General features: G+C 41.6%; 2 protein-coding genes across 6 annotated transcripts in view; one reads left to right on the top strand and one right to left on the bottom strand.

Moving 5' to 3' along the window:
• Positions 1 to 424: 424 nt before the first annotated feature.
• On the bottom strand, positions 425 to 3,471 carry SAT1 (spermidine/spermine N1-acetyltransferase 1). The gene is made up of 6 exons (XM_047076010.1): positions 3,227 to 3,471; positions 2,938 to 2,989; positions 2,760 to 2,843; positions 1,217 to 1,318; positions 1,083 to 1,123; positions 425 to 956 (listed from the first exon to the last, which is right to left on the bottom strand). Exons 1-6 carry the CDS (start codon positions 3,290 to 3,292, stop codon positions 786 to 788), a joined length of 516 nt encoding a protein of 171 aa, XP_046931966.1. The 5' UTR covers positions 3,293 to 3,471; the 3' UTR covers positions 425 to 785.
• An 843-nt stretch (positions 3,472 to 4,314) lies between these two features.
• Positions 4,315 to 19,310, top strand: part of ACOT9 (acyl-CoA thioesterase 9) — a 53,356-nt gene continuing 38,360 nt past the window's right edge. For 4 of the 5 annotated variants that reach the window (XM_047076009.1, XM_047076002.1, XM_047076003.1 and 1 more), the window contains exon 1: positions 17,211 to 17,418. Coding sequence is in view for 1 of the 5 variants with exons in the window: in XM_047076002.1 (XP_046931958.1) it covers positions 17,416 to 17,418 (3 nt within the window). In the remaining 4 variants the exon portion in view is untranslated. Of the gene's footprint in view, positions 5,478 to 17,210; positions 17,419 to 19,310 lie in introns of those variants that run through there. The other variant, XM_047076005.1, reaches the window with a different exon arrangement.

The raw sequence follows: 19,310 nt of genomic DNA, 5'->3' as shown, positions 1-19,310 counted from the left end.
GTTGGTTCCCTCCTGATTAGCAAAGTGATCCCTTTTCCCCTCAGAGTAGCATTTTGTGTGGGAGGAGGTTGCTGCGGGCAATGTGCACGTGTCCCCCTACGCTCCCAGTCCCATCTCCACCTTTCATTTGGGTAACAAAAGGGCTTGCTTGTTGTGGGCTCGCTTTCTAACCTGGTTTCTCAGCTCTTGAAAAATCTGTCAGGTCAAGTGTAGTGTTACCAGTGTAAAGTCATTTTACATGCTGCTGCCTATAAAACCATGAAATTCAACTGGCTTCCTTCCAGACTCTGAGAACAGCTTGTGACCATTTTAAATTGGGTTAAAAACTGTTTTTAAACAACTGTAAAGTTAGGTTTCTTGGCCATTTTTATTTTGCATTCAACAGCAAGAAAAACGTCAAGAGAAAGATTCGTAAAAATGCTTATACCGATTAAATCAAAGGGTAGTTTATTATAAAAGAATCAAAACAGAAACTCTAAGTACCAGTGTGTACATTGTACACATTTAAATGACTCACAAGAATGAAGTTTTTTTCATATACATTAAGATCACACCACCTTGCTGTTTATCAAAAGATGTTCAAGGAGAAATCTGACTCCAAACCACATACAAGACTGCCATCTTAAACAGACCGCATTTCAAACATGCAACAACGCCACTGGTAATAAAGCTTTGGAATGGGTGTTCATTCTATTATTCGACTACAAACAGGACAGAAAGCAAGATCAGTTGAGAATTTAATCTAAAATAGAATGGAAGCTGTCATTTTTCTGCACCAGCACTCCTCACTCCTCTGCTGCCATCTTTAGCAAATACTCCTTGTCGATCTTGAAGAGTCTCCATCCCTCTTCGCTGGACAGATCAGAAGCACCTCTTCTTTTGTAGAAGTTGATAGATGGTTCATTCCATTCGGCTACCAAGAAGTGCATGCTGCTGCAGCGACATTTCATGGCAACCTGTTACAAGAGACAGCAAAACAAACTCAAGTGACATTTCACCTGCTTGCCAAGACCCGAATCGGAATCAGTCCTTAAAAGAATTCAGTAACCCTTACGGACTCAGAAACCAAAACCAACACATACCTGGCTTAGGTTCTTCAGAATTTCTGATCCTATGCCAAAGCCTAAAAGAAAGAGAAGTACCGTTTACAAAGTCATCTTTAGGACGTGAAGCCCTGATTTCTCTTTAGAGTGCCCCCCTCTTAACCGAGCCATACCTCTATAGTCACTCATTACGAAGAAGTCCTCAAGATACAACAGTTTGCCAATCCACGGGTCATAGGTAAAGTAGTACATGGCGAAACCAACAACACTGTGTCCTGTAATAAGAGGATCACATGAGATGTGGACAAAAAGCAACTCATAAAAGCTGTAGCTGCAAAATCAGAAGCCTATCATAGGTTTTTAAAAATATACATGCATGTATTATAGAAATAAGTAGCCACTGAACTGGACTGTTTCCTGATTTTTATGCTAGTGCAGTCCAGGCCACTGTTGGATGATCTCACTGTTCTGAGAACATGTATTTGCAAAAAGCACACATTAGAGCTAGCTGAAGCGAGGCTAAAATCGTGGACTGGCCACTCTGCAATCTGCTGGATCTCACACTCAGGAAGTGAGAATGCTTTCATTACTTGCCAGAGCAACACTGCTATAGTCTTAAAACTAAACACACACATTATTCACATCCTATCGATATATTGGTATGTTGACTTGGGAATAAGTCAGGTTTACACGGCAGTTCAGAATAATAAATATTTGTAGTTTAGAAACTCTGCTTCCTTAAGGTCAGGACATCAGGCCAAAAGCGTAACGTTTAATTTCAGAACTTGCCTTCCAATTCGCACATCTTCAATTTGCTCTCCCCAGTTTTAAGCCAGAAGAAGCAGAGGTACCCAGAAACAGGTATTACGTAACATCCACATACCTCTGAAAAGTACCTCATCCCGTATGTTTTCCGTTCGTTTCTTCTAGCTTGGGGAAGAGACTTCAGAAAAAAACGAAGCACCCACCCAAACAACTTCCCTTTTTAGCTCTGTCTTCTGACCAGTCAACAGGGACCAGCAAAACAAAACAAAACAAAACAAAACAATCTGACTCCCTCTTATAGGGTGTCTGTAATTTCAAATGGAGGCAAAGGTTTCAAATTAAACTTTCTAGCCGTTTTATAGTCCTGAGCAAACACAGGAAGCGAGTACACTGGAGTTTCTGATCTACCGTGTTTTAAGTGTGTGATAATAGGACCTTACCTCATTTATCATGATCATCTACTTTATTGTGTAAAGGATCTTTTAGTTACCTCCCCGCCCATCCATGTACACGGAAGGGCCATGTACATGGCGAAGCTAGAGACTGTAACCTGAAGATTGGGACAAATTAAAGAAAAAAATGTGATTTAACACAATTACAAAAAAAGGTTACGTTAGGGTCAAACAAGAACCATTTATGAAACTGAATTACAACAAACGACATTATACCTAACTCTTCCGGGTCTCCACAGCACTCTGATACTTACTTAGTAACAGCTCAAACTCTTCAGGGTCTCCACAGCACTGATACTTACTTAAACAGCTCTTTCAACCTGCCCTATTATGTGCAGCACATCTACTTTTTTTTCTCAGTAGTTTGGACACTCGCTATTATTTCTGGCCAATTGCTCAGTAAGTATCTTTGGCCTGTGTTGTCAGTGGTTCTACACAACAGACACTATGTTTTTATACAACACTCGGTGTTTGGCTTCTGGAAGGGAAGGGTGGTTACCTTCCGGAGACCGGTGCTCCTTGGGCACTTCTGCAACCAGGCAGTGGTAGAAAGGGTGCTCTCCGAAACCATCCTCTAGTAGATCTGCAAGAAGGGGCAGCAGGGACAGACAGTGATGGCCTTGGTGAAGATGACAAGCACCGGACGCCCTTCCCCCGCCCTGCCACAGTTGCGTTACCTTTTTCAGTTAACATTACTTGCTCTTCCATATATTCGTATTTGGCCAGTTCCTGGGGCGATGCACATAGGAGAAAGGGAGAAGAGAAGAAGAAAACTTTAAGTGAGGCCCCGGCCTAACCAGCTCAGAGGGAACAGGGTGGGCGGGGCGGGGTGGAGATTCACTCCCAGAATCCTGCCCGGAGCAGCCGGGCCAAGGCTGGAAGTGGCTGGCGGACAAAGGGGGACCTGCCTGAGCCGCTCCCCACCTCCCGCCCCTCGCCCCAGGAGGGGCCCGGGCCTCCCGCTACCTTGATTAGCCGCAGGATGTCACTGCAGTCGGCAGCGGTGGCCGGGCGGATCACGAATTTAGCCATTTTCGTCTTTTGCTTTTCTTCCCTTTGCGGACCAGGCCCCTGTACTTGAACAGCAGGAGGAGGTGGTTCCTCATTCGTCTCCCGGGAGCGTCCTTTTCTCAGTCAGGCTGGCACCATGACCCGGCGAACCTTTGCAAGCGACGGAAAAGCTTCCCCGACTGCGACTAGCGCTGCACACTCGAGAGTCCGCTGGGCTCCGCTTTTTAGCGCGGAGAAGCCCCGCCTCCGGCCGTGAGGCGGAGGCCCCTCGTCCAATGAGGCTCCGACCGCCCCCCTCTTCCGGACACCGCCCTCCCTTCCGGACACCGCCCTCTCTTCCGGGCCTCCGTGTGAATCCGGCGGGCGCGGGCGCGGGCGCGGGCGCGGGCGCGGGCGCGGGCGCGGGCGCGGGCGCGGGCGCGGGCGCGGGCGCGGGCGCGGGCGCGGGCGCGGGCGCGGGCGCGGGCGCGGGCGCGGGCGCGGGCAGCGAGGCAAGCCACGGGGTTCTCTAGGGGCGCCCTCTACCGACGCCTCTCGAAACCTTCCCGGAAGCCCGAAATGGGAACTTGCGTGTCCCCCACGCACCTTCGCAAAAGGAAAAGAGGAGATCTTCTTGTGGTCCCTAGCTAGTGACTTTCCAGTTTCTTCCTTCACTGGTCAGGAAAGGAAACTCAGGAGACCCAGCCTTGGGCAACTTGAGGATTAGAGCAGCAGTTCTCAAAGTGTGGTCCTGGGGAACCTGTGGGTTCCAAGATCCCGTCAGAGAGTGTGTCAAAATTGGTTTCATAATAATAGTAAGACGTCATTGGTCTGTTTCATTCTTGTTGAAAATTTCCAGAGGCGACGTGATGTGTGTGTGATGAAGTCACTGCTCTGATGACTAATGGAATGTGTGCTTGTATATTCTATTTTTTATGTTTATTTATTTATTTTTTGAGAGAGAGAGAGAGAGGGAGGCTGAGAATCCCAAGCGGGCTCAGCACTGTCGGCGCAGAGCCAGATGCGAGGCTCGAACTCACGAAACCAGGAGACTGTCACCTGAGCTGAAATCAAGAGTCAGACTGAGCCACCCAGGTGCCCCATGCTTGTATATTCTTAGATTTCCTAGAATTTCCTAAGGTAAACTATTTGGGTTCTTCAGTAATTTTTCCCCTCTATATTTGTAATTTTCAGAATTAACACACTGTTTTCTTTCTTATTTTTTTTCCTTATTCTTTCTTAAATCTCTGACCTTCCTTGTGGACACCCACTTCCCCTGCATGAGGTACACTCTTTACAATTTCCTTTAGTCAAGATCTGCTTTTGAAAATTTTTCTGTTTTGCTTGTCTACATATGTCTTTAATTCATCTTAAAATTCTTGAAGGGTTTATTTCACTGCTTATAGAATTTGAGGTTGAAAGTTATTTTCTTGCAGCATGGTGATATCAGACTATCTTCTGGCTTCTATTGCTGTTGAAAGTTGTTGTAATCCTTACTTGCTGCATCCTCTGTGCTTCTTTTTCCCCTTTGCTTTAACTTTTTATTTTGAAATAATTACAAATTTACAGAATGTGTGATGACGTTGCTCTCGCGACTGGAGGAATGTGTGCTTGTGTATTCTTGTGTTTAATAGAATTTTCAAAGGTAAGCTTTTTGGATTCTTCAGTAATTTTTAAATGTCCCGAGAGCAGAATGTTTGAGAACGGTTGAATGAGAGTATAGCTGTTTCTTGACTGTACCCACCGGAACAAGTATTCAGCCTTTTGCAGGTAGTTTTTCTTTGACATTCCACCTTCCCAGACAGAGCCTCTGAGGGCTTGCTTTGGCTGCCCTACTTGGGTTCCAGGATGAGTCAAAGAGAAAGCAGAGAAGGGTCCCACAGCGCTCTCCGTCTGTAGAATGAAAGGTTGGACTATCACCAAATGACCCCTCAAACATCCAACAAGTGATTCTCTGCCTTTGCTAGCAATACCCTGTATGTAAAAAGGAAAGCAAAAGTAGGTTCTTTGTTACCTTTCCCACCCTCTGGGAATGTTATGCATAGTGAGTCACCTGGGAATTTACCAAATGTCTTTCTCAAAGATCTTTAAAAATAGCATTGATTCTCATCTGCCCGAGCTACTTCAGGTGATGTGTTTCCTGACACCATGACACATGGATGATCATCCATAGGCCCTTCCCTACTCCCCGGTCTTACTCGTGGGAGGATCGAGGAGAGCTAATTGCGTAAGTATGTGTTTACTGATAACGGTAAATTAGACCTCCATGACTAAGCACTAATGATAGCTGTCCTGTTGAAGCAATAGTACGGCTCTTTTCAGTTTGGGTTGCTTAGTTTTTCAGAATAATGCTAGTTTCATTAAAATTTGTTTCATTTTCTATGTATTCTATTTTTTTCCAGTTGAAATTTCATGCTTTTATGCTTCACTTTGCCATTATGGCAAGAGGAGCCCGTTCTTTTTTTTTTTTTTAAAGATTTTATTTTTTAAGTAGTCTCTCCACCCAACATGGGAATTGACCTCACAACCCCGGGATCAAGAGTTGCCAGCTCCACCAACTGAGTGAGTCAGGCACCCCCAAGAAGAGCCTATCCTGAAAAGCAGATGGCTACAGAAAAAAAAAAAAAAACCTCATTGTGATTGTGTTTGTGCAAATGTAGAAGCTTAGAACCCTAAGAAATTTGAATTTTCTTTTGGCGGTGAACCAAGTTAGGCTTTTCCATTGTCAGGAATAGATACAATGGGTGACTAACATTACTCTTGATACTGGAATTTATATTTATTTATTTATTTTTAACGTTTATTTATCTTTATTGTGGGGTTTGAACCCACAAACCGTGGGATCATGATCTGAGCTGAAGTCAGCCACCTAACTGACTGAGCCACCCAGTCAGTTTATGTTTAAAACTGCATAAAGAGGGATTACCTGGAAAATTTTGATTTGGTTAATGAGTCAACAAATCAACAAGACTTACTGTGTCTTGCGCTAGGTACTTGGGAGTTATAAAGGAAGATTCAGTTTTGAAACCAGCCCTCAGGGCATGCAGTTTACTTTTAGAGTTGTGTGTGTGTGTGTAGTTTACTACAGCAGAATTTAAGTTTTGTGAGAAAGAGAATTCCTATAAAACTAAGGAGGTCTTAGTATGGGTAGAGTAGGAGGAAGGGAAACCACCAAGGCGTGTTGTGGGTGTTTTACATTCATTGTCTCATTTGATCTTTACAGTGTGTTGTGAAATGGGTAATGTTAGCTGCATCCATCTTTACAACTGAGAAAACTGGAGGCTCAGAGGGTTACACAGTTGCCAAAACTAGGAAGTGATAGAGCTAGGAATGAAGGAATTATGTTGATTTCCATGCCAGAGTGAATGAAGCTGTCCAACCTGCCCTATTGAACTATTATGGAAAGTGTCATGGTTTTCTTCTGTTTATAGAAGTAGTACACACTGATTAAGAAAATTGGAGAATGGCAGAGTTACAAAAAGTTAATAAAAATCCTGTTCGTAGGTTGGTTTTCTTCCAGTCTTTTTGTCTATGTACATGTACACGCAGGACTGATACTCAGTTGGTATATACAGTGTAGTAGATTTAAAATGGCCGCAAATTCATTTCAGCTCCTCCCGTCAAGAGGTAGAGTCTGTTTCCCCACTCCTTGGATCTGGACTGGCTTTGTGACTTGCCTTGACCAATAGAATGCAGTAGAAGTAGTGATATACAACTTGTAAACAAGACCTCAAAAGGTCCTAAAACTTCTGCTCATGCTCTCCTGGGACACTGCTACTGCCATATGAGGAAGCTTGAGCTAGCTAGCCTCCTTGAGGAGGAAAGACCTCATGAAGACAGGGGTCCAGCTGGTAGCCAGCACCAACTGCAAGATACATAAGTGAGGCCATCTTAGGTCATCTAATCACACTTGAGCTCTCAGGTGATTGTGGTCCTACCAGTGACCCTAGGTGAGACCAACAGAAGAACAGCCTAGCTGATCCCAGGCCATGTTATTAACCTGAAGAGTCATGAGCCAATAAAATGTTTTTTTTTTAAGTCACTAAATATCGGAGTGCTTTGTTATACAGCAAAGGCTAACTGAAACTAGATGGTCGTTTTGGTTCTTTACATCTGGCTTCCATTCTGATTGGTTGTAGTGTCCGTTCTGACTGGTCTGTGCTTTTTTGCTGTACCTTTCAAAATATTAAAAAAATTACTGTGCGTGTGTGTGTGGGGTGTGTGTGTAATAACAACAAATTGGTATCCTATATTTATAATTCCTATCCTTCAGCGTAGTATATTGTCTCCTTAGCTACTACAGCTTTGGAATTCGATTCCCCATCTGTGTGGTCATGTCATTTACTTAACCTGGTTAAGTTACCATTTTGTTTTGTCTGTAATGAGTAAATAATAAGAATATCCTTAATATGGTTAGTTGTTGTGAGAATTAAATGAGGTAATGTATAAAAAGTGCTCAGCATAGCACCTGGACTGTTAGCTTTATTACAATTAACATTTGTAGTATATTTTTCCATCTCATTAAGTATATTTAATTTTTTAAAAAAATATGATGGCTTCTTAGAATTCCATTCTGTGCAGTTTATTTTACCATTCTCTTGTTGAAGATTTAGATTTTTTTCACTCATAAATAATGCATTGATGAACATCTTTCCATCCAGGTTCAGCCCAGCTTTCTGATTGTTTCCTTAGGAAGATTCCTAGAAGTGAAATTACCAACTAAGCAGAGATGTCATTTTGTTGATCTGAAGCCAGACAAACACTCCAAATTCAGGTCCTCATTACATGAAAGTATAATTTGAGATGACTCCGCAGATGGGCTTGCTCTAGCTAAAATTATCTAAATTTTGATAACATCTGACATCTGTATTCCACAGGTTATAATACTTGGGATAGACTAGAGTTTGAGTCTTCTCCAGAGGGGGTTTTCTTGCTACATGTGGGCGAAACTTTATGGGTATGATCAATAAAAACAACTAGCCCCAGGAAAATACCTTGTTTTGGGCCAAGGTTTTCTTTTATTTTTTTATCCTTTTTTTTTAATTTGTGAAATTATCCTTTAGGGCCTGGAAAGCTGTTCCATCTTTAGGGGTGGACCATCAAAAGTGTAAGACTTCTCTTTGTAAATATAAAGTATTACGTTGCTTTAGGCTGCAGTTAAGAGGCTGGTCAGTAATAAGTAAGGTATTAATCAGGACCCTTGTCTGCAAGTACCTGATTCTAACTAGTTTAGGCAAAGGGGAAATTCACTGCTCAGCACAGGGAACACAGATCTGACAGGAACTAGAACCTTGTGGTACAGTCTGAAATATACTGAAAAAGAGGGAAGATCGGTGCTTGTAATGGACATCTATTTGTTTCTCAGAAAATCATTTTTTGCTTTTGAATAATTATTTCCCCCCTAAGCCCCAAAAGATGGTTCTCCTTGGTGAGGGGGGAGGAGGCTCCCAATCAGAGCATGCCATCTGCTTTGTCAATATTGTGATCCAAGTCATGCCAACCAGTGTCTTTTCTCAGTGATGCCAAGCAAGTCCTTCCCTTTCTTCTGGCACATCTGAGAAGATGTGGAGGTCTGAGACAACGACTTTGACCTGCCTGGGAAAGACTGACCCCATTTGAGTTTCTGGCTCTGCATAGCCACAGGTGGAATGGCCTGTATGCTCCCAATCATCTCTGTTGCCTGCTTTTGACCCCCTCACACCCCCACCCCGACCCCCACCCCAGGTACTACTACTTTGCACACTTGTAAGGAAAACGGGAGCCGAATGGTTAGAAAGTCTCCATTCCATTCACTTCAGAAAAAAGTGGGGATAAGAAGCTCCTCGGCCAAAGAGGGGGGGTTGGGAGAGGTAGATACTGTGTGGGAATATGCAGAAATAGGGATGATCATACTTGAAATCCCTGGGGTTGAACTTTAAGACATGTGATATAACTCCTTTTTTTTCCCCTGTCTAGTCATCTTTGTTTTCGTTTTGGTTTTTGTCTGGTGGTCTTTGTGAGAAGGCCAGCGCATTGGCAATTGTGTTAAATCTGCAGAAATTGCCTCTTGGAAACCAGATGTAGAGGCTGAGTGACCTTTAGGCAAAGACTTGGACACATTCCAACTCTCTGAATGTTTATGACTTAAGACTGGTGCTTTTGGCCCAAGGGCCATTGCTGTCCACCATGAACACTTTTTATTTCAAGGTTCCACAATAGCAAGACAGTTATTTGGAAGCAAGTTGTTTTATACCGCCCCTTTTGTATCAGTTATCTATTGCCACATAACAAATGACCACAGACATACTGGTTTATGTTATATACATTTATCATTGCAGTTTCTGTAGGTTGGGAGTCCAGGCGTGGCTTAGCTGGTTCCTTTGATTAAGGCGTCAGCCAGGCTGCATTCTCATGTGGGAGTATGGCCAAAGAAGAATCCACCTGTGAGCTCAGGTTGTAGGCACCGGTAGAATTCATTTCCTTGACTGGGGACTTTGACTTCTTACTGGCTGTCAGTTGAGGCCACCTGTGGTTTCTAGAAGCTGCCTGCAGTTTCTTATCTCGTGAGCTTATCCAGTATGGCTGCTTACTTCATCAAGCCAGAAAGGAGAGTCTATAGAATAGTCTGCTATAAGATAGTGTTTTTAATTGTGAAAAAACCCCCACATAACATCAATTTTATCATCTTAACTATTTTTAATCATTTTTACAGTACAGTAGTGTTAACTATGTGCATATTGTATGACAAACCTCTAGAAATGTTTCCTTTTGCAAAACTGAAACTCTACACCCATTGAACACCTCCTCATTTCCCCCTTCTCCTAGCGCCTGGTAACTACCATTCTGCTTTCTGACTCTATAAGTTTACTTTAGATACCTCATATAAGTGAATCGTACACTGTCTTTTTGTGACTGGCTTATTTCACTTAGCATAATGTCCTCAAGGTTTATCCATGTTGTAGCCAATGATAAAACTTCCTTCTTTTAAAAAGTTGAATGATATTCCATTGTGTGTATATACCACATTTCTTTTTTTATATGCAGAGTTTCACAAATTTTATTTTTTTAAGTTTTTATTTAAATTCCAGTTGACATACAGTGTTCTATTAGTTTCATGGATGCAATATAGTGATTCAGCACTTCCGTACATGACGTGCTGCTCATCACAAGTGCCCTCCTGAATCCCCATCACCTATTTCACCCATCCCCCCACCCACCTCTTCTCTGGTAACCATCAGTTTGTTCTCTATAGTTAAGAGTCTGTTTCTTGGTTTGCCTCTATCTCTCTTTTTCCCCTTTGCTCATTTCTTTTGTTTCTTAAATTCCACATATGAGTGAAATCATATCTTGTACCACATTTCTTGACACTTAGGTTGCTTCCACTTTTTGGCTCTTCTGAAAAATGGCACACTGAGCATAGGTGTGCAAATGTCTTTTCAAGACCCTGTTTTCAACTCTTTACGATCTTTACCCAGAAATGGGATTGCTAGATTATATGGTATTTCTATTTTTAGTTTTTTTTTTTAAATTTTTTATTTTTAACGTTTATTTATTTTTGAGACAGAGAGAGACACAGCATGAACGGGGGAGGGTCAGAGAGAGAGGGAGACAAAGAATCTGAAACAGGCTCCGGGCTCTGAGCTGTCAGCACAGAGCCCGACACGGGGCTCGAACTCACGGACCGCGAGATCATGACCTGAGCTGAAGTCGGACGCTTAACCGACTGAGCCACCCAGGCACCCCTCTATTTTTAGTTTTTGAGGAACCTGTCCATGTTTTCCATAGAGGCTGTACCATTTTACATTCCCACCAACAGTGCACAGCGGTTCTCTTTTCTCCACATCTGCACCAGCGCTTGTTATCTTCTTGCTTTTGTGTTTGTTTGTTTGTTTGTTTGTTTTGGATAGTGCTCATCCTAACAGGTGTGAGCTGATAGCTCTCTGTGGTTTTGATTTGCAGTTCTCTGATGATTAGTGATGTTGGGCATCTTTTTATATGCTTGTGGGCCATCTGTATATTTTCAGTGGAGGAATGTGCATTTAAGTTCTTTGGCCACTTTTAAACCAGGTTATTTTTTTTTCAATTTTTAATTTAAAAAATGTTTATTTTATTTATTTTGAGAGGGAGAGAGAGAGCACGAGAGAATCCCAAGAGGGCTCTGCACTGCTGGCGCGGGGCTTGATCTCGTGAACCATGAGGTCATGACCCCAGTTGAAACTGAGAGTCAGACGTTCAACTAACTGAGCCACCCAGGTGCCCCAGGTTATTTGTTTTTAATTGTTGAGCTGTAGGAGTTCTTTCTGTATTCTGGATATTAACGTTTTATCAAAGATATGATTTGCAGATATTTTCTCCCATTTCTTAGCTTGCCTTTTCACTCTGCTTATTGTTTCCTCTGACATACAGATATTTTTAAGTTTGATGTAGTCCCATTTGTCTATTTTTGCTTTTGTTGCCTGGCAAGAGAGGGTTTTACATAATGTAACATAATCATGGGAGTGACATCTTATCGCCCTAACCACATTCTCTTGATTAAAAGCAAGTCACAGGTCCTAGCAATATACACGTGGAGAGGATCACACGAAGGCATAAACACCAGGAGGCAGGATCATGGGGGCCACCTTAAGGTCTGTCTGCATGCAAAGGTCAGTAAAAGCCTATTTTTTATTTAACATTTAACAAACATTTTTTAAGGTCTGTTTCCTGCCAAGCATTGTGCTTGGGGATTATGAAATAAATGTGGCATGGTCTCTGCTGTCCATGGGCTTACAGTTAAACATTACAGGTTCTAGTTATGGGTGGAAGGGATCCAGCCTCCTAGAGAAAAGTGACAGGAACGATCAGAACTGACGGAGCAGATACACGGTTTGTCGCTTGTCCAGTGTGACCTACCTCCTTGAGGCAGCCCTCCCTCTCTCCCCTTCTGGAGTCCTGTCCAAGGGAAGACGACTGCCCACCACTCAGCTGAGGGGTTGAGGCTCTAACTCCTCATAAATACTTAGGAAACTTGCAAAGTACAGTCAGCCATCCTTAGGCCTCCCAAAGTTTCAGCTCTTTGAATCTAGGTATGGAGGTTACTCAATAAGAAGATCATAGGAAATAATTGCCTGTTAGTGCACAAAGTTTTAGACACCCCCTCTTTTCCCTGTGGCCCCTGGGTACATGTAATAGATTTTATAGTTCAAAATCCAGCTTACCAATCTTTGTACCATTCACAAACTGGCAATTAAATGTTAACTGTGAATCCAGAAAATAGAGGATACTTCAAAGAAGGAAAAGCAAGGGCATGAACTCCACCCAAGCAGCCTCTGTGTGACCTGAGGAGCAAGGAACAGACCCACATTAGAGCCCTGATGTGAGTGGATGTTGGGCATGTTCTGCTGGGGACAACAAAGGTTATTACCTTAGGACTTATTCCGGAGGTGGAGGAGAAGGTGGTGAATCATTCCTTTTGAAGAGATGATGGAGGTAGGAGAAGGGGTGCAAGAAGATCAAAGGGGGACCCAGAACCATAGGATTGGGAGAACTATAATACATTTTAAGGTATCCTTAAAAGATCAATTATAGAAGGGTGCTACAGGAGAGGAAGAAATGAGATCTGCAGCTAGCATTTCTTAGTGCCTATTATGAGTGGCATGCCTGGCTTGGCATTTTACAGATGTGATTTCCTTTAGTCTTTTTTTGTAATGTTTGTTTATTTATTTTGAGAGAGAGAGCATGAGCAGGGGAGGAGCAGAGAGACAGGGAGAGAGAGAATCCCAAGCAGGCTCCGCGCTGTCAATGCAGAGCCAGACGCAGGGGCTCGAACTCACGAACCGTGAGATCATGACCTGAGCCGAAATCAAGAGTTGGACGTTTAACCGAGTGAGCCACCCAGGTGCCTCTGATTTCATTTAGTCTTTTTGTTTTTTATTAAACATTTTTAAATGTACTCTTGAAATCGTTGTTGTACTATATGCTAACTAATTTGGATATAAATTAAAAAAAAGACTAATGAAAATAGAGAACACAAAATATATATATATATATACATATATATATATATATATATATATTGTACACCTGAAACTAATATAACACTATATGTTAACTATACTCAAATTAAAATTGAAATAGGATGAGATCATGCCATTTGAGATAACCTGCATGGACCTAGAAGGTATTTTGCTACATGAAATAAGTGAGACTAAGAAAGACAAATACTATACGATTTCACTCATAAGTGGAATCTAAAAAAACAAACAAACAAAAAGCAGAATTGAACCTATAAATACAAAGAACAAACTGATGGTTGCCAGAAAGGGTGTGGGAGGTTGGGCAAAATGGGTGAAGGGGAATAGAAGATACGGGCTTCCAGTTATGGAATGAGTAAGTCACAGCATAAGGATACAGTGGATGATATTGTAATAGCGATGTAATGGGACAGGTGGTAGCTACGTTGTGGTGAAAATAGCGCCATGTATAAACCTGTCAAATCATTAAGTTGTGCACCTGAAACTAATGTAACATTGTGTGTTAGCTATACTCAAAAAAAAAAATCTTTTAAAAATGTTTATTTATTTTGAGAGAGGCAGAGAGAGCACAAGCAAGGGAGGGGCAGAGAGAGAGGGAGACACAGAATCCAAAGCAGGCTCCAGGCTCCGAGCTGTCAGCACAGAGCCTGATGTGGGGCTGGAACCCACGAACCGCGAGATAATGACCTGAGCTGAAGTTGGACACTTAATCGACTGAGCCACCCAGTCAGGGAAAACTGGGAATGAAATCAGCCTTTTATTTTATTTTATTTTATTTTATTTTATTTTATTTTATTTTATTTTATTTTATTAAAAAAAGCCTTTTTTTAATGTTTATCTGTTTTTGAGAGAGAGAGAGAGAGAGAGAGAGAGAGAGAGCAAGTGGGGGAGGGGCAGAGAGAGAGAGGGAGACACAGAATTCGAAGCAGGCTCCAGGATCTGAGCTGTCAGCACAGAGCCCGACACGGGGCTCAAACTCACGAGCCATGCAATCATGAGCTGAGCTGAAGTTGGACGCTTAACTCACTGAGCCACCCAGATGCCCCTGAAATCAGCCATTTAAATAAAGGTAGCATGGATGAATATAATCTGGAATAGTAAGGGTTAAGAGTTTTTTTTTCTTCAAAGCCCCCCAACCTCTATTGTTGAGATTTCTGTCATCATAGAAGCATAGAATGGTAGTGATTCACTAGTACAAATTTCTCATCTAATAGCTAAGAAAACTGAAGCCCATAGAGGGTGAAGTACTTGTCCAAGGTCACACAGCTAGAAGGTGGCAGAGTCAAAAATACAAGTGAGGTCTTCTGATTCTAAGTCAAGAGATCTTTTACTATACCTCAGAGGTCTTCTGGCAAAAATGGAAAACTTAAAAACAGACAGTATATTAAATACTGTCCTAAGGCTAGAGTCCAGGTAGAAAACTGTAAACATTCCATACATTTGGTCCACTTCTCACAAGTTAATTCACTAGCGCATGCTTTGTTTTAATTATGGCAAAGAATGCTTGGTCTTATTCCAGTCTACTCAGTTTCTTCTTCTTCCTAAGCCTTCTGTCTCTGGTCTCTGCCTTGTGCGCCTCCCCCACCCCAACCCCTGACCATCCCGAGGACTGATAAGTAGGACTCTGCTGTGTGAATCACAAACACCTACAACTGAGACAAGCACACAATCAACTTGCTAGGAGATCCATGCCACTTAAGAGGCTGCAGGCAGCTGCCCCCATCCAGACTTCTTCACGGGAGAATTCCAGAGGCCACAGAACTTCACATTCATGGGGGATTCCCCTCTGAACATCTTGTCAGTGAGTCTGGGGCATCACAGTATCACCATGCTTTCTGAGATCAGCGCTATCCCAGTACTTTGAAAATGGTCATGGGGGAGGGGAAGAAAAAATAAAGAGGTTAGAGAGGGAGGGAGCCAAAATATGAGAGACTCTTAAAAACTGAGAACAAACTGAGGGTTGATGGGGGGTGGAATGGAGGGGGGGGGTGGGTGATGGGCATTGAGGAGGGTACCTGTTGGGATGAGCACTGGGTGTTGTATGGAAACCAATTTGACAATAAATTTCATGTTTTAAAAAAAAAAGAAAATGGTCCATAGCCCTGCATTCATGTTATTCCCTTACAGACAGAGCACACACTCCTAATATGACAGGAGGAGTGGGTTTTCCTATCCAGGCAGGTGACATAGAGAATGCCAGCCTATTGACATGAAGCCAAAGGGCAGTTGGCTCAGTAAGTACTTTTTGGGAGGTGGGGTTGAATGTACTGTGTGGCAGCAAAAGCAGGAAGTTTGAGGCCAGGCAGACCTAGGTGCAAATCCCAGTGCTGCCAGTTACCAGCTGTGTTTTTGGACAAGATTCTTGAATCTCAGTGTGCTTATCTGTAAAATGGAGTTAGATCGTTTTGTCCTCTCACTATTGTAAATATTAAATGCTGTTGTGAGGGGCGCCTGGGTGGCTCAGTCGGTTAAGTGTCCGACTTCAGCTCAGGTCACGATCTCGTGGTCCATGAGTTCAAGCCCCACGTCGGGTTCTGGGCTGATGGCTCAGAGCCTGGAGCCTGCTTCCAATTCTGTGTCTCCCTCTCTCTCTGCCCCTCCCCCGTTCATGCTCTGTCTCTCTCTGTCTCAAAAATAAATAAACGTTAAAAAAAATTAAAAAAAAATAAATGCTGTTGTGAAACCCTTTATAGAGTGCTTAGAATATAGTTGGTACCCTCTAAATGTTTATTCCTTTCTGTCTGGCTGGTAATACAAGGAGTATAACAATTTTTAGATTAGGAAGAATAATTGTGAATGGTCCAATAAGAAGAGGGAAGGATTTATCTCTAAACCTATTTTTATCCTGCCCTTACACAGGATCATTCTCTTATTCATTGACCTTTGTCATGAAGCTTTGACCTTCCTCATGAATAATCACTGTGATGTGATTCAGTTAACATTTGCCAACCAATGAGGCCTTCCCGGTGATCACAGAATCAGGAGTCATCACAGAGGTTGGGTAATCAGTATTGTAATCCCTATTGTACTCTGCCCAGAGCGTTTTATCTGCTTGGCCAGACATCATGTAGACAAGGTCCAGTCCAGAACACATCACCTAAGATAAATTATTTACAACTCCGCCTCACTTTAAAAGTGGACCTCATCCATGACCTGATTAATATTTCGCTATAAACCCCACCTGGAAATTTTTAAAAAAAGAAGCAGCTTGGTGAAAATAGGAGAAAACGTGGAAAAGACCATTATACAGAACATATTCATTCACACAACTTTTTTCCTTTCTCCTTTTTACAGGTATTTTATAGTTATGCCAGATAGAGGGAAATTATGCAGTTACGGTGCTTAGAATCTGGGCAAGACAGCAGACAGAACAATTTCCCAAACTTTCTATTTGGTACCTAGTCTCTGAAACCATGGTTAAAAAGAAAAAGCTGTAAAAGAGCTGTGAATAGTGGTTAAGCACTCTTCCTTTACCTTCAGCAACATGTAACCATGAAACACAATGTACGGTTCTATCATTCTCTTGTTCCACTTCCAGATTAATCCAATTCATTGAAAATTCTCTTCAACATGTCCAAGAATCCCAGTGAACCCCAAGGTGCATAAACACAAACCACACCAAGGCATACACAATCAAATTTCTGAAAAGCAGGGATAAAGACAAAATCTTAAAGATGAGACTAATCACTGGTTTGTCATCAAAAACAATGCAAACCAGAAGATATTGGGAACATCTTTATTTTTTTAAAGTTTATTTATTTATTTTGAGAAAAAGATTGCATGGGAGGAGCAGAGAGCGAGAGAGGGAGAATCCCAAGCAGTCTCTGTACTGTCAGTGCGGAGCCCGACACGGAACTCAAACTCATGAACTGTGAGATCATGACCTGTGCTGAAAGCAAGAGTTGGATGCTTAACTGACTGAGCCACCCAGGTGCCACAGAACAACATCTTTAAAGCATTAAAAGAAAAACACTGTCAACTTCCAATTTTATATCCAGTGAAAATGTTCTTCAAAGATGAAGGCAAAATAAAGACATTTCAGTTAAGCCAAAGCCAAGAGAATGCATCGCTAGTGAATTTGCACTACAAGGAATGCTAAGGGAAGTTCTTCAGGCTGAAGGAAAAGGATACCAGATGGACACAGGAGTTTACACAAAGGAATGAAGAGTAAATATGGTAAATATTTGGGTAATATAAAAGATATTTTTCTTGTTTTTAATATCTTTAAAAGAGAATTAACTGCTTAATGTGAGAATAATAACAGTATATTAGGGGATTTATAATAATTATCGATACAGAATTTATGAACACAACAGCAGAGATAGGATGCAAATATATCATTAAAAGATTCTTACGTTGTATGTTAAATGCTGTAACATTCAAAGGTAGACTGTGGTAAGTTTAAAATGCATATTGTAAAGCTCAGAGCAACGACTAAAAAATGAAAAGGGTGTAGCTCGTTTGTCAGTAGAGGAGATAAAATGGATTCATAAAAAATAATCCAAGGGAAGAGAGGAAAAGAGGGAAAAAGGAACAAAGAACACCTAGGACAAATGGAAATATAGGACTAGTGTCGTTCCTCTGTCAGGTAAGAAACCACCAAAGGAAAAGCCTAAAACATCTGTATTTACCTGTTAAAACAGAGGTGCTATGTTTGGCCAAGATGAGTTGTGATTCTTTGAGGTTGGGCACATTGCAGTCCCAGAATGATATTGGGATTCTGTTAGCAAGGAATTAGAAGGGAATGGCTGTAGGATAGGTAACTAAAGGTGTCTGCTGGGATTGGTCCTGGAAGTATAGAAAAAGAAAAATCTCAGAGGCCAAAATTGACACTACTCAGCTTGGCACTGTACTAGAACAAGAATACCCCAATGAAAGAATTCCAGCAGCTGAATCTTGAGATGGATCTTTGAGTATTGTGGGGATGGATATATCAGTCTCTCCTTATTCATTTATTTAACAGATTTGTATCGTGTCAGGTATTGTTTTTATCTCTGGAATTATAGCAGTAGAAAAACCAGACAAAGATGTCTGCCCCCATGATGCTTACATTCCAGTGAAGGTATCTTAGCTGAATGCAACAGATTCCACGTTCATCAGTCAATTTTCTGATTATAATTGGATTTATTATGGCCCTCGAACTGTCCCACATTTCATTATGAATTAAGAAATTGGTATTTTTATTTCATCGATCAGTCACTTGGTTGATGTGACTCTTATTAGGGACATATATTTCACCTTTAGTGAAATGACAAATTGTGTTTTTGACCTGCTTATCTGAGGGCCAGTACTTGAACCATGGTAAATTCAACAAGGCATTTCAACCCTGTGAGCCACTGTGGGAGGCAGAAAGCCACACAGCTTTCTCTAGTTAATACCTCAATAGTGCATCTTTCTCCCATTTGGAATGTTTAAATTTATTCATTTGTGTGAAAGGGATACCAGAAGGAAATATTAAGTTGCAAGGTTCTAAATATCTCTGAAAAAAAGGAGTGCTGACTTTGAAACACTGTGATTTGTGTGATGTATTAAGAACTAATGGGGTTAAAGTTCCTCCTGCCAGGATTTAAGCTTTAAAAAAGTTTCCTGTTGATGGTCATTGAGATTGTTGCTTTTTTTCCTGCCCTTTCAAACAATGCTCTTATGCACATTCCTGTATATACCCTTGAGTACAAGAGCAATGATAGAGTATGTACCTAGGACTGGAATGCTGTGTCAAAGGGTTTATGCATGTTCAACTTTATGGAATACAGCCAGATTGCTCCTCAGAGTGATTATGCCAATTCATACCTTCTACTAATCCGTGAATGAGAATTCTTGCCTGCCATTCTCTGTCCTCACCAACAATTAATATTTTCAGACTCTTTGGTTTTTGCTTACCTGATAGGTATGAAATGGTATCTTATTATGGTTTGAATTTAATTCATTTGATGTTGATCTTTTCAGATGTTTTTTGGCCATATATTCTTTCTTCTACTTGAATTGCCAATTCATGACCTTGTCCATTTTTTATTGGCGTCTTTACCTTTTTCTTATTCATTTTTAGTAACCCTTTTATATAATTTATT

This window comes from Lynx rufus, unplaced genomic scaffold, assembly GCF_022079265.1.
Source record: "Lynx rufus isolate CCGP_SWC_20201006 ecotype Redwood Valley unplaced genomic scaffold, mLynRuf1.p SCAF_14, whole genome shotgun sequence".
Classification (NCBI taxonomy): Eukaryota; Metazoa; Chordata; class Mammalia; order Carnivora; family Felidae; genus Lynx; species Lynx rufus.
Note: the sequence above shows the minus strand (reverse complement) of the source record. Positions and strands in the feature narration are given on the sequence as shown.

Bases quoted from the DNA above. Each gene is read 5' to 3' on its own strand.
- SAT1 (XM_047076010.1), bottom strand. From the start codon at position 3,292: ATGGCTAAATTCGTGATCCGCCCGGCCACCGCTGCCGACTGCAGTGAC. The intron at 1,319-2,759 runs GTAACCACCCTT...CTCTTATTACAG, and splicing joins GGAGCACCGGTCTCCGGAAG to GACACAGTGTTGTTGGTTTC. The intron at 1,124-1,216 runs GTATGGCTCGGT...TCTTTCTTTTAG, and splicing joins CGTAATGAGTGACTATAGAG to GCTTTGGCATAGGATCAGAA.